The 21,969-nt window shown below is 42.7% G+C and overlaps 3 protein-coding genes across 5 annotated transcripts; 1 reads left to right on the top strand and 2 right to left on the bottom strand.

Annotated features, from left to right (window-relative positions):
* Nucleotides 1–627: 627 nt before the first annotated feature.
* On the top strand, nt 628–5,011 carry rwdd3 (RWD domain containing 3). Of its 2 annotated transcripts, none has more exons than XM_070907466.1 (5): nt 628–775; nt 1,945–2,177; nt 2,359–2,583; nt 3,205–3,323; nt 3,445–5,011. In XM_070907466.1, the coding sequence occupies exons 1-5, from the start codon at nt 691–693 to the stop codon at nt 3,557–3,559; spliced, it is 777 nt and encodes a 258-aa protein (XP_070763567.1). In that variant the 5' UTR covers nt 628–690; the 3' UTR covers nt 3,560–5,011. The 2 variants fall into 2 exon arrangements, with proteins under 2 accessions (XP_070763567.1, XP_070763575.1); XM_070907474.1 differs by having other exon boundaries at nt 3,205–3,367.
* Nucleotides 5,012–10,888: 5,877 nt separating this feature from the next.
* On the bottom strand, nt 10,889–12,472 carry plekhf1 (pleckstrin homology domain containing, family F (with FYVE domain) member 1). The gene is made up of 2 exons (XM_070907044.1): nt 12,086–12,472; nt 10,889–11,850 (listed from the first exon to the last, which is right to left on the bottom strand). The coding sequence occupies exons 1-2, from the start codon at nt 12,330–12,332 to the stop codon at nt 11,246–11,248; spliced, it is 852 nt and encodes a 283-aa protein (XP_070763145.1). The 5' UTR covers nt 12,333–12,472; the 3' UTR covers nt 10,889–11,245.
* Nucleotides 12,473–14,137: 1,665 nt separating this feature from the next.
* On the bottom strand, nt 14,138–21,156 carry pop4 (POP4 homolog, ribonuclease P/MRP subunit). 2 transcript variants are annotated; one of them, XM_070906153.1, is made up of 7 exons: nt 21,084–21,156; nt 19,974–20,029; nt 18,688–18,917; nt 17,949–18,026; nt 16,630–16,691; nt 15,851–15,952; nt 14,138–15,367 (listed from the first exon to the last, which is right to left on the bottom strand). In XM_070906153.1, exons 1-7 carry the CDS (start codon nt 21,088–21,090, stop codon nt 15,231–15,233), a joined length of 672 nt encoding a protein of 223 aa, XP_070762254.1. In that variant the 5' UTR covers nt 21,091–21,156; the 3' UTR covers nt 14,138–15,230. The 2 variants fall into 2 exon arrangements, with proteins under 2 accessions (XP_070762254.1, XP_070762262.1); XM_070906161.1 differs by having other exon boundaries at nt 16,630–16,688.
* Between the last annotated feature and the right edge of the window lie 813 nt (nt 21,157–21,969).

Below are 21,969 nucleotides of genomic sequence, written 5' to 3'. Positions count from 1 at the left end.
ACAGAAAACATTGGCTTTGAGCCATTAAACTCATCAAAGTGCATTATATGTGAATGTGACATATTGTGCTCAATATTGTTTAGACTTAACTCTGAAAATTTTAATTGAACGGGGCGGTAATACTGTATTTCATGTATTACAGTAACAAGTAGCTCACCTGCTGCTTGTATATCTGAATGTTCCTTGACCTGCAGGGTAAATGAACTGCTTCAGTGAATCCTTTGATATATAATTTGCTGTAATTAACATGAAGGGATTGACAATAAAAAAAATGATAGGAAAATAATTCTATATCACCACCCAAGATTAAAAATGTGTCTTGTAATGTGGACCCTCTCCAGCAGCAGTATCACCTTTTGTACCCAAAATTTAATCTCGAGTGCAGGAAAGATTAAGTTCAAGCAGACTGCTCATATTTATGCATATATATATATATAATTGTCATTATTGTTATCATATTTTTATGCTTTACAGTGGGGATAAAATCTATGTCCAGTGCTCTCCACGGTGGGGACATTGTGAAGAGGAACTGATGAACTCGGTATGAGAGACTACCCGGACGACGAGAAGGTGCGGACATGTGTAGCAACATTACAGCCACTGAAATATGACAGTAAACAACATGTTCGATGACATGTCGCTTGTTTAAAGCCGTTATGGGGACGCTAACGCCATGTTAATTCACGAAGAATGTCCGAAGCTGCTGTTGAGGAAGTTTCCGTGTTGTCGTCCATTTACTGCGGTGAAGGAGAGTTCCATCTCCTGCAGCAGTCTGGTAAGTTTACTGAACATTGCAGACACCGTTGTAAATACAAGTCACAACAAATTGATCGTGTCAACATATAACCTGAAGCCTTTGAAGCTTCAGTGTTTCTACAGCTAGCTGCCCCGATGTTTAGTTCTAAAACCCGGAAATTAGTTAGCATTTTTACACTTCCGGTTCCCTCGCCTGGAAGTCAGTGTTTTGTTTTGTTTTTTGAATGGAGATAAGGTCTGTGGTTAACACAAGCTTAAGCGATTTCAACGTTTTGTTCTACGACATAAAGTACGTCAGTAGATACCCCCACTCGTGAAGCTTTTAGGTGTCTTAAAAAAAAGCGGTTGCTAACAAGCGGCTAAATGAGACTACAGAGTTGTCGCGGACATTAAACGTCTTCATGCCGAACACGGAAAGTCGTCTACTCACCAGTCCTCCTTTACAGCCTCGTTGTGTTTATACTCTATATCTATCTGTTTGTATATCTATATCTATCTATATTCTCTTCAAAGTGAAGCTCAGTGGTGCTGACGTTGAAGTAATGCGACCGTGTTGTAGTTCCTTTATAGCCTAACGTTAGCTTTTTACTTCTGGCGATTCCATTTACGCTTCAAAAATCAATAAAGTGGTGTTCATTAGTGAAGATTATCTCGCTCAACAAAATGTTTAAGTATCATAAACTTTTGTTTTGCCACAGAGTTTATTTTCTGCAACAACCCAAAATCCCATGGAACAATCCCATTGGCTTCTTGTAGAGGGATGCTAACTTCTTACCAGGTTGGCCTACAAAAACACGTCATCCCTGCAACACTCCATACAAGACCCCAAGAACTTTAGTGGAAACATCACCAGAAGAGAATTAGTGTCCTCCAATAAATGTTTCACATTTGACCCTAATTCTTTTCCCTAAACTAATCAGAGAAATATAATTGTTTTATAGTGAACAATGTGACATTTCCTGTTCAGAAACGCCTTTGATACCAATGACAGTGGACCTGTGGAGGTTTTAGTCTGTCCCCATCTGTGTGTAAATGGGGTGGACCTGAGCAGTGACAAATGTCATTCTCTGACTCGTCATTCAGTTCAAAAATATGGTTATTAGACTTTAAAAACCCCAAATCAGTTGAGCTTTGACTCTCAGGTCTACTGTGTATCAGTGCCGTAACATCAATCTGTTGGCCTTCTAGCTCAGGATGGGATTGTGGTCCAAATCAACAGCACGGTTGGAGGAGAAAGAGGGCTGGACGTCAGTCTGTTGTTCCATCTGCACCCCCGCTACCCTTCGCGTCCCCCCGACATCTCCGTCTCTTCCACTGCTCTTTCTAGGACTCGGTGTCGCGACATCAGACAGAAGCTGCTGGATCAAGCCGCAGCCTTGCCACCAGAACCAATGGTCCATCGGCTAGTGGAGTGGTTGCAGGTAAACAACGAACTTACTGACCGTCTAATGAGCTGGGACTTTAGCTGGTGGCATAAAATTGTACAGTGACATTTTTACATGTGAGGAATGCTCCACCAAAGCACAAAGCAAAAACAATTAGGAAATACGAGGACCTCAAATGATCACGGTTGATGACGCACCAAATGTGTTCTGCGTTAAGATGACAGAGGAGTGCAGGGAAGGTGAGGAGGAGGAAGAGGAGGAGGTGAAAGAGAGAGAAAAAGAGGAGGAGTGGACTGCAGTGCTGTCGCTGGACCACATCCGATCTCGAAACCGTTACATCGGGCTGCTGGAGCGCTGGACCCAGCAGCTGCAGCTCACTGGGATATTATTACTGGGACGAAGTATACTGGTTATTCTTCAGGGAGCCAGGCCCAACATCAAGGTGCCAACCCGCATGTTGTCTTGCATTCAGTATATAACTACAGCACACGGCCATGTCTTTATGAGTTTAAAGATTGATTGATTCCGCACTGGAAAACATACAGTACATGTTAAAAGGGCCATGTTACCAAGGGTTAGGGTGAGGGTTAATGAGATCACATTAAATTTGATTAGTGCTCTGGCTCACACCAGAATGGAGACACTTCTAAACTAGAGGAACAGCGCCCTCTTCTTGCCATATGTTGTGAAATAGTCCAGCAGGTGTCACACGACATAAACTAGGGCTGCAATTAAATGAGAATTTTCATAATTGATTAATCTACATTGATGGGTTGATACATAACATCAGAAAGTGGTTAAATGAAGGTTTGGATTTTTTTTTCTTTAAAAAAAAATGACTAAAATGATTAATTGATTATCAAAAAAAGTTACGCACTCATTTTCTGTCTGTTGACTGATATGAAATACAGTGCAGAGGCTGTACTGTGTGTTCCCATCACAGTAATAGTAGTAGTAATAGTCACAACATATACTATTGCAGTAATATTAAAATAAGCCTACTACAATTCATAAAGGATATCTTGACGGCGATTGTGGTGACTGCTGTGTCATGTCTCCTCAGGAGTTTTGTTGCCTTTTGAAGACGGTGAAGGTGGATGTGGATTCTTCAGGCAAGAAATGCAAGGAGAGGATGATGAAGGTTCTCATTGAAACCCTTTCGTCTTCCTCCTGCGGACATGGGTGTGGATCCCAGACACATGACTCTGATGTAGTGGGGAAACGGAGTAAATGCAGGACTTGCAGATAAATTCGGTGTTGGATCACATACACGCCCTCATATGGTTCCTTGTCTTTCTATCAGTCTCCAGGGTTTCGTCGTGAAGAGCTACCAGTCATTACCAGAGCTGACCGCAGCCTTCCAGGAAATCAACATGGCTGAGCTTTACCAGCAGATACTGCCATCGCTGAGCGACTGACGGCACACAGGTTACCGCGGTGACTGCAGCGACTTAACCTCAACCGAGAAGGTCCTTGAAAAGACTCCTCCTGATACCCAACACCAACACAACACTGACGGTGCTCCGGCATCGGCTCTTTTATCTTTGTCATCTTTCACGGCTTTGTTGAAAAGTAATTCTATTGATTTTAGATGTTACACTAAAACAATACTGAATGTGTGGAGAAAAAAAATCATTGAGTGTAAGAATATTACATGTTATGGCCTGATGTGCTTAGGATTTTGTAAATTAAATACAATTACAGTGTTTGACTATATTACATGACTTTTAAAGGTTAATGTGGAGTCCAGTGGGACCCCGAGCTCCTACCCTCTCAGGTTGTTTTGTAAACATCATACATACTGTTTATTGGTTGTTTTTTTTGCTATTCAGTAAAAGACATTATTTAGTAAGCCAGTCCTGAACATAGGTCATTGCAGATGCAAACATTTTGGAGGCTTCTTGAATATCTTTTGCATGTGTAAAAATGACTGCGTCATCTTTAATTGAATTCATTTTTTAATTTTATTTACATAGCACCAAATCACAACATGAGCCAACACTATAGAGAGAGGGGGGGGGGGAGTACAGGGATGATGAGGAGGAGTACAGGGCTGCTGTGGACTACTTTGTCACATGGTGCGAGCAGAACCACCTGCAGCTCAATGTGACAAAGACAAAGGAGCTGACTGTGGATCTGAGGAGGACCAAGGCGCCGATGACCCCTGTTTCCATCCAGGGGGTCAGTGTGGACATGGTAGAGGATTACAAGTACCTGGGAGTCCACATAGACAATAAACTGGACTGGGTAAAGAACACTAATGCTCTCTACAAGAAGGGCCAGAGCCGTCTCTATTTTCTGAGGCGGCTGAGACTAAGACATCCTCTCCATGACGTACTGGTCGGACACAAGAGTAACCTTCAGTGGGGGAGACTCATTCCTCCCAAATGTACAACAGAGCGCCACAGGAAATCATTCCTGCCTGTGGCCATCAAACTGTTCAACTCCTCCCTCAGAGTGTCACTGACAATAAACAGACTGATTATGGACTAATTTCCCCTCGGTCAGCAACTGCCACCTCATTATTTATTCTATATTTATATTTACGCTTGAACTGTGCACTGTTACTGACTTAAAATTACAATAATCTGTGCAATAATTCACCAATGCAATACATAGGGGCACAGTCATGCTGGAACAGAAAAGGGCCTTCCCCCAAACTGTTTCCACAAAGTTGGAAGCATAGAAGATGAAGCATTAAGATCTCCCTTCACTGGAACTAATGGGCCTCTTTAGAGGGACCCATTCTTTCACAAGTGTTTGTAAAGGCAGCCTGCATGGCTAGGTGGCTTGATTTTATACACCTGTGGCCATGGGACTGAATGACACACCTGAATTCAATGATGAAGAGGAGTGGCCCAATACTTTTGTCCATGTAGTGTATATATATACATACATATACATTGTTATTGTATATATTTTTTATATTTTTATATATATATATATATTTTTTTATATCTCATATTTGTACAGACTTCTCATTTCTAGCTCTATGCTACTTCTTCTATTCTTGTATGGGAGCACCCTGTAACTTGTCTAATTGTCTAATAATTCTGTCAGCACTGTATGGTTTACAGCTGCTAGATTCTGTAAAACAGGTCAGTTTTGATCACTGGAGAGTCTAAATGTATATCCACTGTCCTTTTTTTTTTAATTGAAGCTGTGTTATTAGGCAAGTTGTATTCCTGAGGATTCATTTTATTTTTGAACATATACAGTGCTCTCAGTCAATCCAAAATCTCAAACCTGAGTATTTAACAAAGGAAAAGTGAGTTTTGGCTTTCTCAGGAGAATACCTATGTGTGCACAATTATTAGGCAACTAAATGAAAAACTAAAAATGTCCTATCTCTGTTTATTTTCATTTATTAGAGGAAGAACAACAAGTATTCAGTGACCAGCACAGCCACCCTTCTTTTCAGTAACTGTCATGAGCCTTCCGTCCATGGAGTCTTGTTAGTTTCTTGATCTGTTGATGATCAACTTTTTGCGCAGCAGCAACCACAGCCTCCCAAATGCTGTTCAAAGAGGTGTATTGTCTTCCCTCACTGTAAATCTCACGTTCAAGTTCTCAATAGGGTTTAGGTCGGGCAGGGAAGGGGGCCCATGTCATTATTCTGTCATCTTTAAGTCCTTTTGCTGGCTAGCCACGCAGTGGAGCACTTGGATGCATGTGATGGAGCATTGTCCTGCATAAAAATCACAGCCTTCTTGAATGATGTAGACTTTTTCCTGTGCCACTGCTTGAAGAAAGTACCTTCTAAAAACTGGCAGTAGGTTTGGGAGTTGATTTTAAGTCCATCTTCAACACGAAAAAGGTCCAACTAGCTCATCCTTAATAATAGCAGCCCATGATACCAGTACCCCACCTCTGCTGGCGTCTGACTCGAAGTGGAGCTCTGTGCCCAGTAGTGATCCATCTGGTCCGTCGAGAGTCACTCTCATTTCATCCGTCCATGAAACCTTTGAAAAATCTGTCTCCAGACATCTCTTGGCCCGGCCTTGACGTTTCAACTTCTGAGTCTTGTTCAGTGGTGGTCGTGTCTCAGCCTTCCTCACCTGGGCCACGTCTCTGAGCACCCAACACCTTGTACTTCTGGACACTCCAGGTAGGTTGCATTTGTGGAATATGGCAGCACTGGGAGGTTAATGGGTTCCTGGTAGCGTCACGTTTAATTCTTCTCAAGTCTTTAGCAGTTCATTTGCGTCTTTTTTTTCTCCACACTTTTCTTGCGACCCTGTTGACTATTTGCAACAAAGCGTTTGATTGTTCGGTGATCTCGAGTGCTGCATCCCTCTGAAAGGCATTTTACAATTTTTGACTTTTCAGAGTCTCTTAAATCTCTTTTTTGGCCCATTTTGTCTGAGGTAAAGAAGCTGCCTAATAATTATGCACACCTTGATATAGGGTGTCGATCACTTTAGGCCACACCCTCCCTCATTACACCAATACACATCACCTGATAATGCTTAAATCCAATTGGCATTCCAGTTTATATCGCTTGGAGTTGGAAAATGTGCATGAAAATGACGAAAAGGTCAAGATACTCACTTGCCTAATAATTGTGCAGGCAGTGTATGAAGGACCATGCAGCTGAGGAAATAAAACATTTTTCATTGTCATTGAGGCCATCACATTTCAATTGCCGTACAGTTAGTTATTTCTGTTGCAGTGTGTTTAAAAAAAAACAAAAAAACCCTATTTGTGTATTGATTTATACCTTTATCATGTTATTGTATTCGGCTCCAGCAAATCACACATTGTCAACAGTCTTGCCAACAACCAACTGGTGTCCACAAACAGGAAAACATCCCTTGGTCACTACTGTGTGGCTGCAATGATGCTGCGACACCAGCAAACCACCAAATCACCAAATCTGCGATTGAAAAAAAAAAAAAGTTAGAAAAATATACTAAATAACAATAATTACAATAACTCCAACCAACCCCAAGCGGGTGCCGTTGGTCCACCCTGGGCTGCGGGAGAGTAATATAACAGCATTAATGGAGGTAAACAGTGATTCGAGTTTGAAAGAAAAGGTAACTCTACTTTCCTAAAGTGAAAGTAACATTAATATTAAGGCGTTCCATTTGGTAATTGTAGTAAGCTGATTTCTGGCCAACTTGCCACATACTGTTACACAGGGAACAGCCTGTCTTGTTTTTCCTTTCTCGCAGGCTCCTCATGAGGTGATTCAGGGGCCACCCCCCCCCACCCCCCCATCAACAACCGGAGACATTAAAGAGGTATATCTTGATAAAAGACTTTCATTCATATGTTGCATTGACAGCGTATACCTCGCAAAATGATCCAGTGACAAAGATGTGACCTCCAGGGGGAGTCACACCACGTAGAATGCTTTATAAGTGACGTCCATTTAAGTCCATGTGTGGGTCTCACTCGAAAGAGTAACACTGCAGTCTTACAAATTGGAGCTGGGCCATTGAAAGTGAAGGTGAAAACAAAGGCTGAAGGCCTGGCAGGGACGTTTATTCGCTGTATATACTGTCAAGGGATATACATTTGTGAGGAGCTTTGGAGACATGTCCACTTTCTAGCTGATTTGAGTGAAAACTTGAGTTTTTCCCACTGTCTTGAGTGAAAACGTCGCATTTGATCAGGCATTTAATGTTAATGTGGTCACATGCCTACAAGTACATTTCAGACTAAAAGCACTGAACCAAAACCAAGCACGGCAATACAAATCATTTAAAACACAACGTATAAAATCACGCAATATAAGCACAGCAGAACTTAAAAGATATGAATATAAGGAAATCAATAAAAACCAGTACTTCCGCCGTGTGCCATGCATGTTATCTGTTATTATATCCTTAGGGTATTCATGATAAATATTCTAGGTTCAAAGGCGGGGTTGTAGTAAAACCAACTGTCCAATGAGTGTTCCTGACGTCATTACATTTAGTCTTAAGGATATTACATTTGGATTCACCAAAATCCTGCACCCTGTGACACAACTCCACCCACATGTTGCCCTGTGAAGTGATGAACAACCCCAAACGCCACACGGTGCAACGGGACACTGGAAAAAAAAAACATGGACCATTACGAGTCGAAATCACCTCGACGCTTTATTATAATTTACATCTATTCAAATAAGTGATGTATTTCCAAGTGCCATTGCACCACGCTTGCAAACTGTCGTAACAGGACGTTTCACCTCCTTGTGCAACATTGCCGCAGGATCCCTTACAAGGCCGTGACGCTGCAAAACCGCTCAGCCTAATCAAAACATGAGCAGCCAGCCAGGCAGAATTGACTTGCATGCGTGACATCATCAGGGTTGTTTTGCCAGACTTGACAGAGCTCCTCCACAGAAGACTAAAGGCTGGGCGGCACTCTCCAAGACCAGTAAACCGATCTTCATTGCGTAAAATCAGTGGAACACCCCATTTTAATGAAGGTGACTATAAATATTATGAGGGCCTTGAGTGCTGGATGAACAAAAAAAACAAAAAAAACATGTCACGAGATGATTTCTCTGCCACTGCTGCAGATCAGATACTGATCATTATCCAATTGTAAAACATACCTAATCTAACTAAGCGCATGCAGCCTTTTTAACTCACTTGAATAAACCAAACTACTAAGCAAGAAGCAAAGCAATTAAATAAAGGCAAATGTTTGTCTTCTGCCGGGGCGAGACTGGTGTCCAGCTTCATTTCCTTAGAAAACCAGTTTGTGTAAAGAGGAACCGAAGCCGACCGCAGTGTTTTTCAAAGTTTACGCACTCTGCGCTTCCTTCTCGTTTATCTGAAGTCTTGGTGCTTTAAACTGAGCGAGCGGTGGCTTTTCCCCCCAAAGGCCTGCTGTTTTCTTTTACTGACCTTTGTCGGTGGTGAGGAAGCTTGTTTTGATCAATAAAAGCAGCAGTAAAAACCCTGCATTTCAAAGCTTTGCTTATGCAGAGAAATACTATCCGCCAAATATAATAAGTGTAAAAGTACTCATATATATATTATAGTATTGGGTAATTATTGGGGTTTTATTATTATTAACATGTAAACAGCATTTAAAAGATGTAGCTGGTTGAGGTGGAATATTTGTGTATAATATTTATTTATATATATACAGTATATATATATATTACAAAATGGATGCAGTGAATATTGTAAAAGGTGCAACATACATCTCTTATTTATCTCCAAAACTACGGCGGAGCAGCATAACATGTAAAAACTCAAATAAACCATTAAAATTGTACTTACGCCGTCTCTGGCAACACAGACAGGGATATAGAAATACAAACGTTATAAGTAATTATACGATTTATTCGTAGGTAGGAATAATTGAAGACCAAGACGAATTAGCATGCATAGTGTTATGGCTTTCATTTGTTTGTACACGGTAACAACATGAGACAGTTTACTGAAATCTGACGCATTATTCAGGAACAATAAGAACCAGGCGAGAGGCAAAAGTACTGGCAACTGTGAATACTTTGTTGTTGCTGAATGAAACAAGAGGTTGTTGCATGTTCCCGCACGTCTTAGAGTCACTGACTCATCTGTTTTGGCCAAACATTTAAATTCTTTCCTGAACATCACACTCGGCTACATCTTCACAAGAGAACCAGGAAGATTCATGTATTTTTTTTTCTTTTTTCGTGCACCGTCGCCGAAGTGTCTTCTTCCAGAGAACATTTCAACAGTTCCTTGTTCCGCGTAGCCACGCTGCAGACAAGACAAACAGGTCTGACACCGCGGTCAAAACCAGGCTCAGTGCCACTGCTTTCCCTGCCTGTGGGAAAACAAACAATAGTTTCGCTCATGTGGAACACCGACCGGGGGGGGGGGGGGATTGTATAGTATCGGTGCTCCCATTCAAGAGTAGTAAGTAGCATAAATTTAGAAATAGAAGTATGTACAAAATATGAAAATAGGAATATACACATTTACAATATTCAAGTGAAAAATAAAGGTAAAAAATATATACAGTAGCACTGTATATATATATATATGTCCTCTGTATGGAAATGACATAGAAGCGTGAGCAGTATCTGAAGGCAGGTTGAAGGGTGTGCTCTGTTTACAGTCTTCTTTGAGCAGGGGAAATTGTCAGTCACGATGACCTGTTTTAATTCCAGTGAAAATGTCACATCACATCTACTGTAAACCACCACAATGACTTCACACCCCAAACAAACACAAGGTCAAGTTAGCGAGACTCTCCCTCACACACACACACACACACGAGTACTTTTTTTCAAGTTTGAGCTCCTGTATACTTCTACTCCACTACATCTCAGAGGGAAATATTGTATGTTTTACTCACACTACATTTATTTGACATTAAGATTTAACATTAAAAAAAAACCCCACCACCATTATCTTATAAACAATTAGTCAAAGATTAAACCAGTGGCTGGTCTCGTTTGGCCCCATTGTCACCATATTTTGTATGGTATACATTGTGATATTGGGTACTGAGTACTTCTTCCGCCACTACTCGCCACTTAAGAAAGTATCAGCAGGCCTGTTCTGTCTGACCCGAGGGAAAGAATAGCGGCAAGGAATGCTGTAAATGCAGTTTTCACAGCAGAAAGAGTCAAGCCAAACACTGAAGCACGGCAACGCATGCTAACACAAGCAAGCGTGGTGCGCGAATGTTGGCATGCTAATAACCAATTGGCAATGAACACGCGGTACAGCCGAGGCTGACGGGAATGCCGTTCGTTTTGCAGGTATTTGGTGGTAACACTCCAGTCATCACAGACAAACGGCGCATCTGTTTTGTGAGTGCTTTATTTCACAGTTCATTTCAAGTCCAAACGCTCCCGTGCACACAAACACTGACAGCCTACCTCAAGTGTTCTACACACAGGCAAAATAAAGTGACGGCTTCACAGCAATAGTGTTTACACAAACAGCATCAATTATTATTATTATTATTCACATCAATAAATATAAGTGTGTACAAAATTGCAGGGCATACATTGTTTTCTTGGTACGGTTACGAGTGAGAATCACATTCAACTTGCTTCTACTGCTTAAAGCTGTATGAGCATTGTGTCCATGTTACAGCAAGTCCCAAAGTCCAACGCAAGGTTGTTTCTGACTGAGTGCAGCACTCTGTGATGGGCTTTATGTTTGGGGCCTCGCGTGCTCCGGCTTGAGGTAGACATAGGGGGACCAGGAGACCGTCTGGGAATCCATCCACCTGCTGGGGTGATGGTCCTCCATCTGCTCCTCTGCCTCCTCCTCTTCGCTGGACCCCTCCAGTTCGTCTTCATCCGAGCCCACCTTCCCGGCGCCGTGTCCTCTCTGACAAGGCATCTCCTGGGCCTCTGCCGCCGTCCTCGAAAGACTCGAGTGACACATGGCGCAGACCCTCAGCCACTTCGTTGGGTGAATGTGCCCAATCACCGCTCGCTTCTTGGAGCACGTGCCGCAGACCACAAAGCCGCATTTCCGGCAGTGGTGTCGACGCTGGGTCACGGTGAACTTGTCGGAGCAGCGCATGCAGATGGCGGAGGCCTGGTCGGGGATCCAGGTGACGGCGAAGTTGGAGCCGGGCCTGCGGCTGCCGCTCTGCAGCAGCCTGGACCGGCATTCCTCCATGTGCTCGATCCAGGCGCGCTTCTCCTCGTACGAGTCCGCTGCCACGTAGAAGGACTTCCGCGGTGTGCGGATCAGCCACTGGTTTTTCATCCTCAAACCGTCCTCCAAGTCCTCCAGCTGGATGTCCTCTGAAATTATGAAAGCAAAAAAGGTATGTTAATGCAAGGGAACAAAAGGTGTGAACACTATGGCATGGTCAACAAGGCAAGAAAAGCTTCCCAGTCCTTCACAGCTCCCGTCACACCTGTCAAGGCATTTATAACCCTAAAACTTATAAAACAATGAAGCCTAATCCTCCTCCTCAGGGGGGGGGGGTTTGTCTAGTTGGATCAAGTGTTCAGGAGACGCAGGTGAGTTGCTCACCTAGGGGGATGATCTGCTGTCTTTTGTGCCAGCGGCCGTTCAGAATGATGCTGCCGTACACCAGCACATCGTTGAAGAGGAAGAAGACTTTGTGCTGCGGCCCCCGGCGGCTCTGCTTCCTCAGCCGGCCCTCTCCGATCAGAACCCGACCCGGCTGAGACAGGGGCTTCCCCGACGGCCCAAATGAGCTCTCAACGGCGTGGATCCGCTCCCGGTTCTCCTGAGCAAACGTTAGCTGGTCCACCATGGTGCCCTTGTATCTAGTTCACAAGTTGGACAAGTTGGACAAGTTGTCCCGTCTTCGGAGTGACAGTGAAAGTCTCTTTGCTGATATGAATTCCGCGTCTCTGCAGGTGTGTTCCCTCTCGTCTCTCTCTGATGAGAGAGGCAGCCGGGGAGAAGCACTTAAACCCTTCGCTCTTGGTGACGCAATGGGGCTTTCCAAAGAAAGTCAGCTTTGAGACAAACATGTCTTGCAAGGAGTAAAGGGGCGGGGGCTGGATTTGAATTCAGAATAAATGGCGCAATCAATTCTAAATGAGGAAATGCCAGCCTTCACAGAACAGAGGTTTTAATGTGCTGACGACAGTCAATTCGAAGGAACCTGTAGTTTCCACTGTTTCCAGCTCATGAATGTATATTTGCATTTCAGCACGCACTCCATCACCCAACTATCCATTTCACCCACTACACCAGTAGAGAGTGACCTTTTTTTCACCCCACCGTAAGCAGAAGCCAGAGATAAACAGTAGAACTGACCCGACGAAGAGGTCACGTCTCGCAAACAAAAATCTCATTTGTCATGTCTCATCTGGACATCCCGCTGCTCCCAAGCTCATTGAATCGCGCGTTCCTTCCAGTAGCTGGCCGCGCAAACCAACCACAAACCGGTGTAGTGGCATCTAGGTCGGCAGGGTTACGGTCAGTAAGCGACGCACAAGAACGCAGGGGGAGATCCCAATGGCCGGGTAGAGGAGCTTCAGAATGTTTTCTCCACCTCATCGACAGGTGACTTACATAAACGCAACACATTGCACTGTGGGATCGTGGGCAAAAAGTAGTGATAGTCAAACTTTTTTTCGTTCCACTGCAGGAAGTTTTTTTGCAGGCGCTATAGTACATTCATTCCGCACAGAATTTGGAAATCTTTTGAAAGAAAACAGATGAAAATAATGAAATTCTTTTTTTTTTTTTTTTTTAAATCAGTGCACACCAGAGACTCGAGCTGGGGGGGGGGGGGGGGGGGGGGGTGTTTTGACTTGTCATAGAGGGGGGAAAAAAAAGGCACAGATGTTACCAACAATGGCTCCGTTCCATTCAAGAGTCCCAGTAAGCCATGAACAAATGCCAGGACCCTGAAACTGAAGCAGCTAAATGGAATTCAGCCATCATGCGTTGGTCGGAATTGTGAAAAAAATGATAAAGTAAAGCAAGCTTGAGCCATTTTAATCTTGCAGGTGGTTAACGCAAGGTAGTGTCACATCCTCCCTCCACACGAATTTCCTCAATAGTTTCCTGTGAACTGTGCTCACTGAGGGCCAGCCTCCCCCCTACAGGGCACAGGGCAGTTAATCCTGGCTCTGCCAAGGGGCTTTCTGAAATGTTTCCTATAAATGTGAATGAGTTACTTATTGACTATGGAGTCACAGGCTAAGCTTAATTAACCGTGTGTCTTCGTTAAAGAGAGTACTGTGTGGTATCTGCACACAGCATGCATATATTTGTGGCTCCGCATGACACAAACCTGAAAGTCTGGGTTCTGCGGTCTTGATCAGTAATCTGATCCAAGTCAAACCTCTGCATGCATGCCTCTATAATGAGCCCAAATAGTTCAACTAAAAAAAAAAAAAAAAAAACCACACTAAAGCCAAGTGTCAGTGTCATTCAAGGGCAAAAACTACAGACACCTCACAGCCCAGCAGTGACAACTTCTCTAACCAAGTGAATTTTACAAGGCCCTCAGGGCAGCGGGGATCTGCCAGTTGCAAAGCAGCGCTCAGGTGCTAAGACGTCCTCAGGAGCAGGTGCAGGAGTTCAAGAAAGCACACAAAGTACAGTGTTGTATTGTATTTGCCGTCAGTCAGAAACAGCTTAAAAGGCCAACATGTTTTACATTTTCTGTTACAAAAAGTGAACAAGGAAGTCCTGCATGTTTCCTAATGGCAAAAAAAAAAAAAAAAAAAAAAGGCGTGCTGAGCCTGAGCCAAATATAGTTCAACATAATCAAAAAGCATAAATAAATATAAAAGCATTAAATAAAATAAAAAAAATCATCAATTTAAATATTACACTTTCAAAAAGTTGGGAAACTGAGGCAGAGATATTCTGACTTTTAGTCTCCCAAAACACTTTCTTTCTGTTGTAAATGTGTAGAGATGTCCCGAGCCAATCTTAAGGATCAGTATCAGGGCTGAGCCGAGCATTTGTAATGGGCCCCATCAAAAGCCGACCCTTTGTTTACTGAACTCTACTGCTACTGCAGCATTTCACTCGCATGCCGGTCAAAGTGAGAGTGTGTGAACGTGAATGCGCTTGTCCACGCAGGTGCGTGTGGTTCTGAGTTCTGACACCCGGATTAATTCCTTGAGCGACTTGATAAGATAAGCGTTGACCTTTCTGGTTAAAGTGCTCCCTGCAGCCGGTGTCTGCACTCAGCCAAAGATCCTCTGAGGGAAGGAGCTCGCCTTCGATGTCTTCCCTCTGGCTGATCGCGTCACGTTCATTTTCAGGAGCCGCGTTCTCCCAGCTGAGCGGTCATTCATATCAATAGTATAATCTTATCAGCTGTATAGTTGTACCGGGTCTGACTCGGAATCGGCAGATACCCAATATTAAAAAGGACATGGATTGGGTTCGGAGCCAGGGTGTAGTGTCCAAGCCCAAAATGGATAAGGGTCGTTTTCGCAGACTTGACAAAGCCCCTCACACAGAGACACATTACACAAACATAAACAGATCCTGAGTATGCAAGACTGGTGGAGTCCCCCTTTAAAATGAGGTGATACATGCGTGACAGTCGTCCATATGCGTAACAACTCAACAAAATCCATCTGCTCCACAGTGGACATTGTTGTTACAATTCTTCCTGACCGCCAATAGAGGTCAGTAGAAGTCGGAGTTTGTGCTGTCTCTTGTTGAAGCACACTCACAAGTCGATGGTTCCTCTCACTTTAAACTTCTTGGCGGAGCGCTCGCTGGCTCGCTGCTCAAACTTGCTTCCATAGATGTGGGAGACGAAGCCATTGATCTCCACTGCAAACACGCTGTTCCTCTTCGGGATCACTGTCGCACAACAAGTGGAGGGTGAGAAAAAAAACAAAAACAAAACAGAGGAACAAATGTGTCTTAATGGAAAAAGTTGAATTTTACTAAATTGGTTTAACTTTTTATCATGTGGTTCGAAAACAAAATGTTGTCACATATTAATACAGACAACCCACCCATAACCTGTAGGCCTACATTAAACCCAGAGACCATTTTCTTAAAGCCATAATGTTTCTAATATCATTATACATGCATGTAAAATAATCAAACTGATCAACCAATGCAATGAATAGACCTTTTCCACAGCAGACAGGAAGAGCAATTGTCTATTGTGTTCTACAGTTATGTATCTCTTAAAACTAAAAGTTCAATAATAATAATAATAATAATATAAATCAGTTTGTAATTAATACTTCGTGTGACAGACCCAGCTCTTAACAAACAGCAAGACATGTCCTGCTAAAGGTGAGTGTCAGTGAGTGAAACGTCCGTCAGTCCAACCTTTCAGTTTGTCTTCTTTGGTGATGATTTTGAAAACGTGTTTGAACTCTTGGACTAGAATCCCTGTAGCTCCCACATATGAGGGGCATTTAGACCGGACCACTGTGAGCAACAAACAAACAAACAAAAATAAAACCATTAGTACAACACCGTCGTAGCTGAGGCAGAATGGACGAGATGGAGGAAAGCCCGCACTGTGCTAGTTATTGTTTACTCATTGTGTCGTCCCAGTCAACGTGTGTGAAATCCTATTTTGAGGTCCCAATGACCTTAGAGTCAAACATGTTCAACCAACTAAGAAATATGGTCACAATCTCCCCTTCTGTGGTGCTGAATAATAGCCAAAAAAAAGTCCACCCGCCCCAAGGACATTATGGGACATCGACATGAATCCTTTCTGCACCTGATTGGACAAACACTGGTCAATAACTAATGAACTATATTCGATACCAAAATGCATTCACAGATTGTTCAGATTCTGGAGATTAAATGTTGAGGATGTAGGATGTAGGGACAAAAAAATGTCTTAGTATAAAATGTATTGCATAAAAAAAAACAACTTGCCAAATGTGCTATCAAACTTCAATAAGTAACAACTGATTGTGATCAACACTGTATCTATACATTTGAAGCTTTCCACTGCATCATTTCTCATAGATTCCTCCGTATTATTGGTCAGTCAGCCTGCGAAAACAAACGACACCCAAGTTCAGGGGAAGCCCTGGTAGTCTAGAGGTTTAACACTGGATAGTGTTACTGGAAGTCATTGTGGCCTGTACCTGTGATGATGGCACCATGGAAGTCTGCCTTCAGAAGCTTCTGCTGCACAAACTGTGGACTGCTGTAAACCAAACATACGAGGTTGAATATACAGTAAAAGTAAGAGGGCCTTACTGAACTTGCTTCAAATGAGTAATTAAAAAAAAAAAAAAAGATATTTCGCCATGTTTTAAGTGGATGCCCACTCAGTGTTGATGGTAGATGTACTCAATTGAAGCAATAAATTCCTCAGTGTGGAGCTGTACTGGCTGTGCCTACATGTACCAGGATGCATTGCATGCAAGCCTCTGAAGCCAATGCCCACCCAGCGGGCCGCACAACAGCTTTATGGTATGAGCAATTTTGCTGCTGGGTGCTTCTGTATAACAACAAAGCTAACGCTAGCTGAGCTAAAAAAAAAAAAAAGAAAAAAGCAACATGAAAAAACAGTTACCAGCATCCAACCTACTGCTTGTGTTATTTAGTTTCAACTGAAGCTTAAATGTGCACACCGTTTCTCTTGACTGTCCCTGAATATTAGTCCAACATCGCCCCCAGCCTGTGGGAGTAGCACCCTCACCTATAGCTGTTACTTTGTTGGCCAAAACATACTGTTAGTTAACAGAAATACTCAGTCAGTGGTCATCTGCTCTCTCAGCCCTGCTGGTCTCGGTTGTCTTTTCCAGTTTACCTTCTGAAGAAGGTCTCTAGCACGCCTCTGTCCAAGTGAATAAAACTTTCATGCATTAGTAACGCACAAGCGGGTTCTCAGGGTCGCCGTTGACAACGGCAGCCGACAAAAACTGCCCGCGCTGAAATTCCCTGCAGCAGAATGATTCAGTTTCTGTTGCTGTCGGAGGGCAATTTGAGCAAAGGCTCCACCAGTCGCCATTTGCTCTCTGCAGCTCAGGTTGGTCCTCCTGCACGGCCCTCCTGAATATCTGAGTCAGCCATCACATTGTCAGATGTATCCTTGTCCATCACATCCTCTACTCTCGTATTGTGGGATGCCATTTTGGCTGTTGGAAAGTTTACAAGCAAAGAGAAAAAGGTTGGTTTTCGATTGCCGCCGCATTGCCCCCCGGCTACCCACGGACAAAAGACTAGAAATCCAAGCTGACATAGTTTGTAGTTCTTCCGAGTCTCCAACTACGTCACTACGACAACACCGATTTTACAGCAGGAGAACTCATCTTTCTCAGTTAATATAGCACACACACTCAGGAATTTACTGCTTCAGACATTTACCATCAACACTGCGCGGACATCCACATAAAAACGTAGCATGCGTTCCCTTAATGATGAATATCGGGGTCTGTGGCGCTCCAAACTGATTTACCTTGTTGGTTTCAATCCACTGCACAGGTCAATAATGTACTGTCTCCAGAGTTCATGCAGTGGCAGGAAAAGCTCGTATCTACAATAATAATAATAAAGACAGTGATGCTGGGGAGAGAGGAGGGGCTAGAAAACAACTGGGTAAACAGGAAATGTAGAATATTTTGATGCAGTCATGTATTTTTGTAGGCAAACCCAGAAGTTAGCGTCGCACTGGTTCCCTCGACAAACAGCCAAAGGGATTTTGGGTCATTGCAGAAAATAAGCTCTGTGGCAAACAAAGGTTTATGACACGTTTTGTTCAGCAAGATAATCTTCACTAATGAACCCCACTTTTATGACTTTTGAAGTGCAAATGGAATCAGCAGAAGTAAAAAGCTAACGTTAGGCTATAAAGGAACTACAATATAGACAGCTATAGATATATAGACAGATAGATATAGAGTATAAACACAACGAGGCTGTAAAGGCGGACTGGTGAGTAGATTGCCGAACACTTTCCGCTTGTTAGCAACCGCCTTTTTAAAGACACGTAGAAGCTTCTAAATTCACGAGTGGAAACATGAAAACCTCTTAAGCTTGTGTGTAACCACAGACCTTATTTCAGGCATCTAACCAAAAACCCACTGACTTCCAGACGAGGGAACCGGAAGTGTAAAAATGCTCAACTCATTTCTGGGTGTTAGGACTCATTCCTGCAGCACCCTGCAACGGTCCCATCTTTCAGCTTCCTGACCAACCTCTGGTGCTCAGGCTTGATCTGGAAGACCTTCATTGCCCTCTTCTGCCGAGCGTTCAGTCCTTTGGCTTTCTTGCGGGTTCTCTTCGACTTGTCTTTCTTGGGCCTGGTGTAGCCCAGAATCACAGCCTTGTGGCTCAGCATGCTCTTTAGATCATGCCGCGTGGGCTGCTGAATGCTGTTCTTCAGGAACGCCTGGGTGAAGGCCTCCGCTTTAGGGCTGGTTTGAGACTGGAAATGAGGCAAAGACACCGAGGACATTTGCAGAGGTCACACAAAACCTTTGAAGTAAACTGTTCGGTTTAGTAGAGCCTGTCTGATGGGATTTTTGAGGCTGACCTAATAGTAATTAAGAGTTTTAACAATTATCATTATTGGAATGAATCTCTATAATGTGTGTGGTAAAGAGTTGTGACAAATATTTGGACGGCGGCAGGATATTTTACAGTTTAGCAATAAACTTTACTATCAAACATCAACATTTTCTACTAGACTAAATGACTGTAAATTGTTGTATCCATTTATTTGTTCTGTTGTTTTATCCTGAATTTAAAAGCCTAACCGGTGACGGAGGCTGCAAATTAGCTTCAGCTAGACGCCTTATATACACTGTGATGAACAATAATCAAAACAAATACAAACATTTTAACCATAAATTGAGAAAAATAAATGTTATTTTTTTAGGGATTTATGTTTTACAGGCAGAAAACAATAAGCTATTGAACAATGTGTTACTATACTACAATTTCTATTTGCCGACATATCCGTGCTAAGCTACTTATTGGCTGATAACATCAGCCTGCAAAGCTCTAATATAGACACAAATTTGTATGACATCATCAGGGCAACAACTAACGTTCTTCCTCATTGTTGATTAATCTGCTTTTTCTAAATGAATCTATTGATCGTTTCTTCTTTAAAATGTCCGAAAATAGTTAAAATGCCTGTTATGATTGTGTGAAAGTCAAATGTCTTGTTGTATCCAACCAACAGTCCAAAACCGAAAGACATTCATTTTTACTTACATCTTACAATCATTGACTCATTAAAAGGAAAGCATCGAATCCTCATATTTGAGAAGGTGGATGCAGCAATTTAATTTGGTCATTTTTGCTGAATTTGCTGTTGACTCATCGATTAATTGACTCGTTGTTACAGGTCTAGGTCTTGTGCCACTTTCCTTCGGGGGAAAAGTCTTGGGGATCGTTCGCACCCACATGAGAGATTACACAGTTCATAGGAACACCACACAGCACATCACATGCCCAGTGAGAAGCATCTGCTTACCTCAACACCGAGAACCTTCACCAGATCTCGAGGGATCCTGGCACGAACAAGTGTTTCTGTTGAAAGGACACAAAACAGAACTAGTATTACACAAAACCCGATCTGAACAACCTCTATCTTATGACTACTAGCATTATTACTGCTGCTAATAACTAACAATTACTTTTATTGTCAATTAGTCCATCTATTATTTTTCTCCTATTTTAATCGATTGAGTCTAAGTTCACAGAGCCCAAGGTGACATTTTTTTTTTTTAAAAGATATTCAGTTCAAGTACAATCATATAACAAGGAGTAAATCTGAAGCTGACAATGTTTGGCATATTGGCTTGATAAATGATTTTCATCTAGTTTTTTTAAATTTTGTAGGACTGGAGAGCTGTATTACAATTTTCAGGTTTTCCAGAGAGTGTGTCGGAAGCCCGAAAATGAAGCCCCTTCCAAGGGGAAGACTTTCATCTAAACCAGTTGACTTTTTCCTGGACGGTGTCGGATTTCCATGTTTCCGGGCTATCGGTTTACTCGCATAGCCTCGCAGTCTACCATTCAGGTTTTATAACAAGCCACTGCGAATGACCTAAATACCTAAATGTCAGGTGTCGGCACAGGTTGGAGATAAAACTTTTTTTTTTGTGCTGGCTGACAACAGCAGCTATCCAGGGATTTCCTGACATAAGCAAGCAAAGGTGTGTTCCCATTTCTGAAGACAAGGGACTTTCCTGTGACACTGATGAATGAGGATCCCACCTGCACTGTGATAACCTTTCCACAGTCCTAAACTTGTATAAGACACATTCTGTAACTCCCACGGGGGGGGGGGGGGGGGGGGTGACAGTGTGAACATGAATGTCAAAGGTTGTCAGAACTCCATAATACGCAACTAAAAAAAAAAAAGACATGTTATGGCTTTGTAGCGTTGATGTAGCTAACGTGTTAGCAACCTCTTGCCTGTTTCCACATCCGGCAGTCACAGAGCGACATGACCCGTCACGAGAGCTGGCGCAGCAGCAATTATCCATTATTAACTACACCCGTGTTTGTTTGAAAGTAAGAATGCGAGGACAGCGGGGGGGGGGGGGGGGGCAGGGAGCGCCAACGGTATTAAACTCACCGTCCATTTTCAGGTTGGCGTGGACTTCCCGAAGGAGAACCTAACTATAGTCAACAACTTCTCTTGCTCCAGGAAGACAGGCAGAGACAGTACAGCGCATGCTCTCTGAACACGAGACAAGCCTTCTTCTTCTTCTTCGCGTTCTTCTTCTTCTCTGATTTAATGGCGGATCGCAAACCAAGGTGTATAGGTGCATACCGCCACCTACTGTGCCGGAGTGTGTAGCGTCAGGGCTTCACCTACTTCATGTTACATCAAAGAAATGAAGAGAAAATAAATGAATAAGAAATAAAATAAGAAGTGATAATATATAATTATATTGCAGATATTAAAAAGAAAATGTAAAAGTAATTTCAATGTCATTTTAATAAAATAACATCAAAACATGAGCCACATATTTCCTTTCATCATACATTATTACTGTTGTGCAAAACATGAGCCAGCGCCCGTTTTTTAGACATACAGAGACCTCTGACATTATTCATTTCCCTGTCACAAATCTGTCCGTCGTCTACTTAACATCTAACATAAAAGCACTTGTGTTTGTTTCCTCATTCCACTTTAGTTCCTCTCCACAACCCCCTCCCTCTGTTGCTCTTCCTGAGCTTCTTCCATATTTCTTCCAAAGGGTTTGGGTCTAAAAACAGAGGGCATTGCATGCTGCACAGATTGTAAAGCCCCATATGTGATTTTATATATTTTTTATTTGTGATTTTGGGCTATATAAATAAAATTGCTTGAGGGAGAAAGAGGTAATGTGGTAAGACAAGAGGGAATGGCTGCACATAACAGAACTGAAAGGAAAGTGATACCCCAAGCAAAGTGCTTCACTTCATACAAATCAATAAAATCACAAAATAAGTCTTTGAATTTTTTTTTTGCAAGA

The sequence above is a fragment of the Enoplosus armatus genome, chromosome 1 (genome assembly GCF_043641665.1).
Source record: "Enoplosus armatus isolate fEnoArm2 chromosome 1, fEnoArm2.hap1, whole genome shotgun sequence".
NCBI classification, from domain to species: Eukaryota; Metazoa; Chordata; class Actinopteri; order Centrarchiformes; family Enoplosidae; genus Enoplosus; species Enoplosus armatus.
The sequence above is the reverse complement of the archived record's forward strand: the minus strand, read 5'-3'. Positions and strand labels throughout refer to the sequence as shown.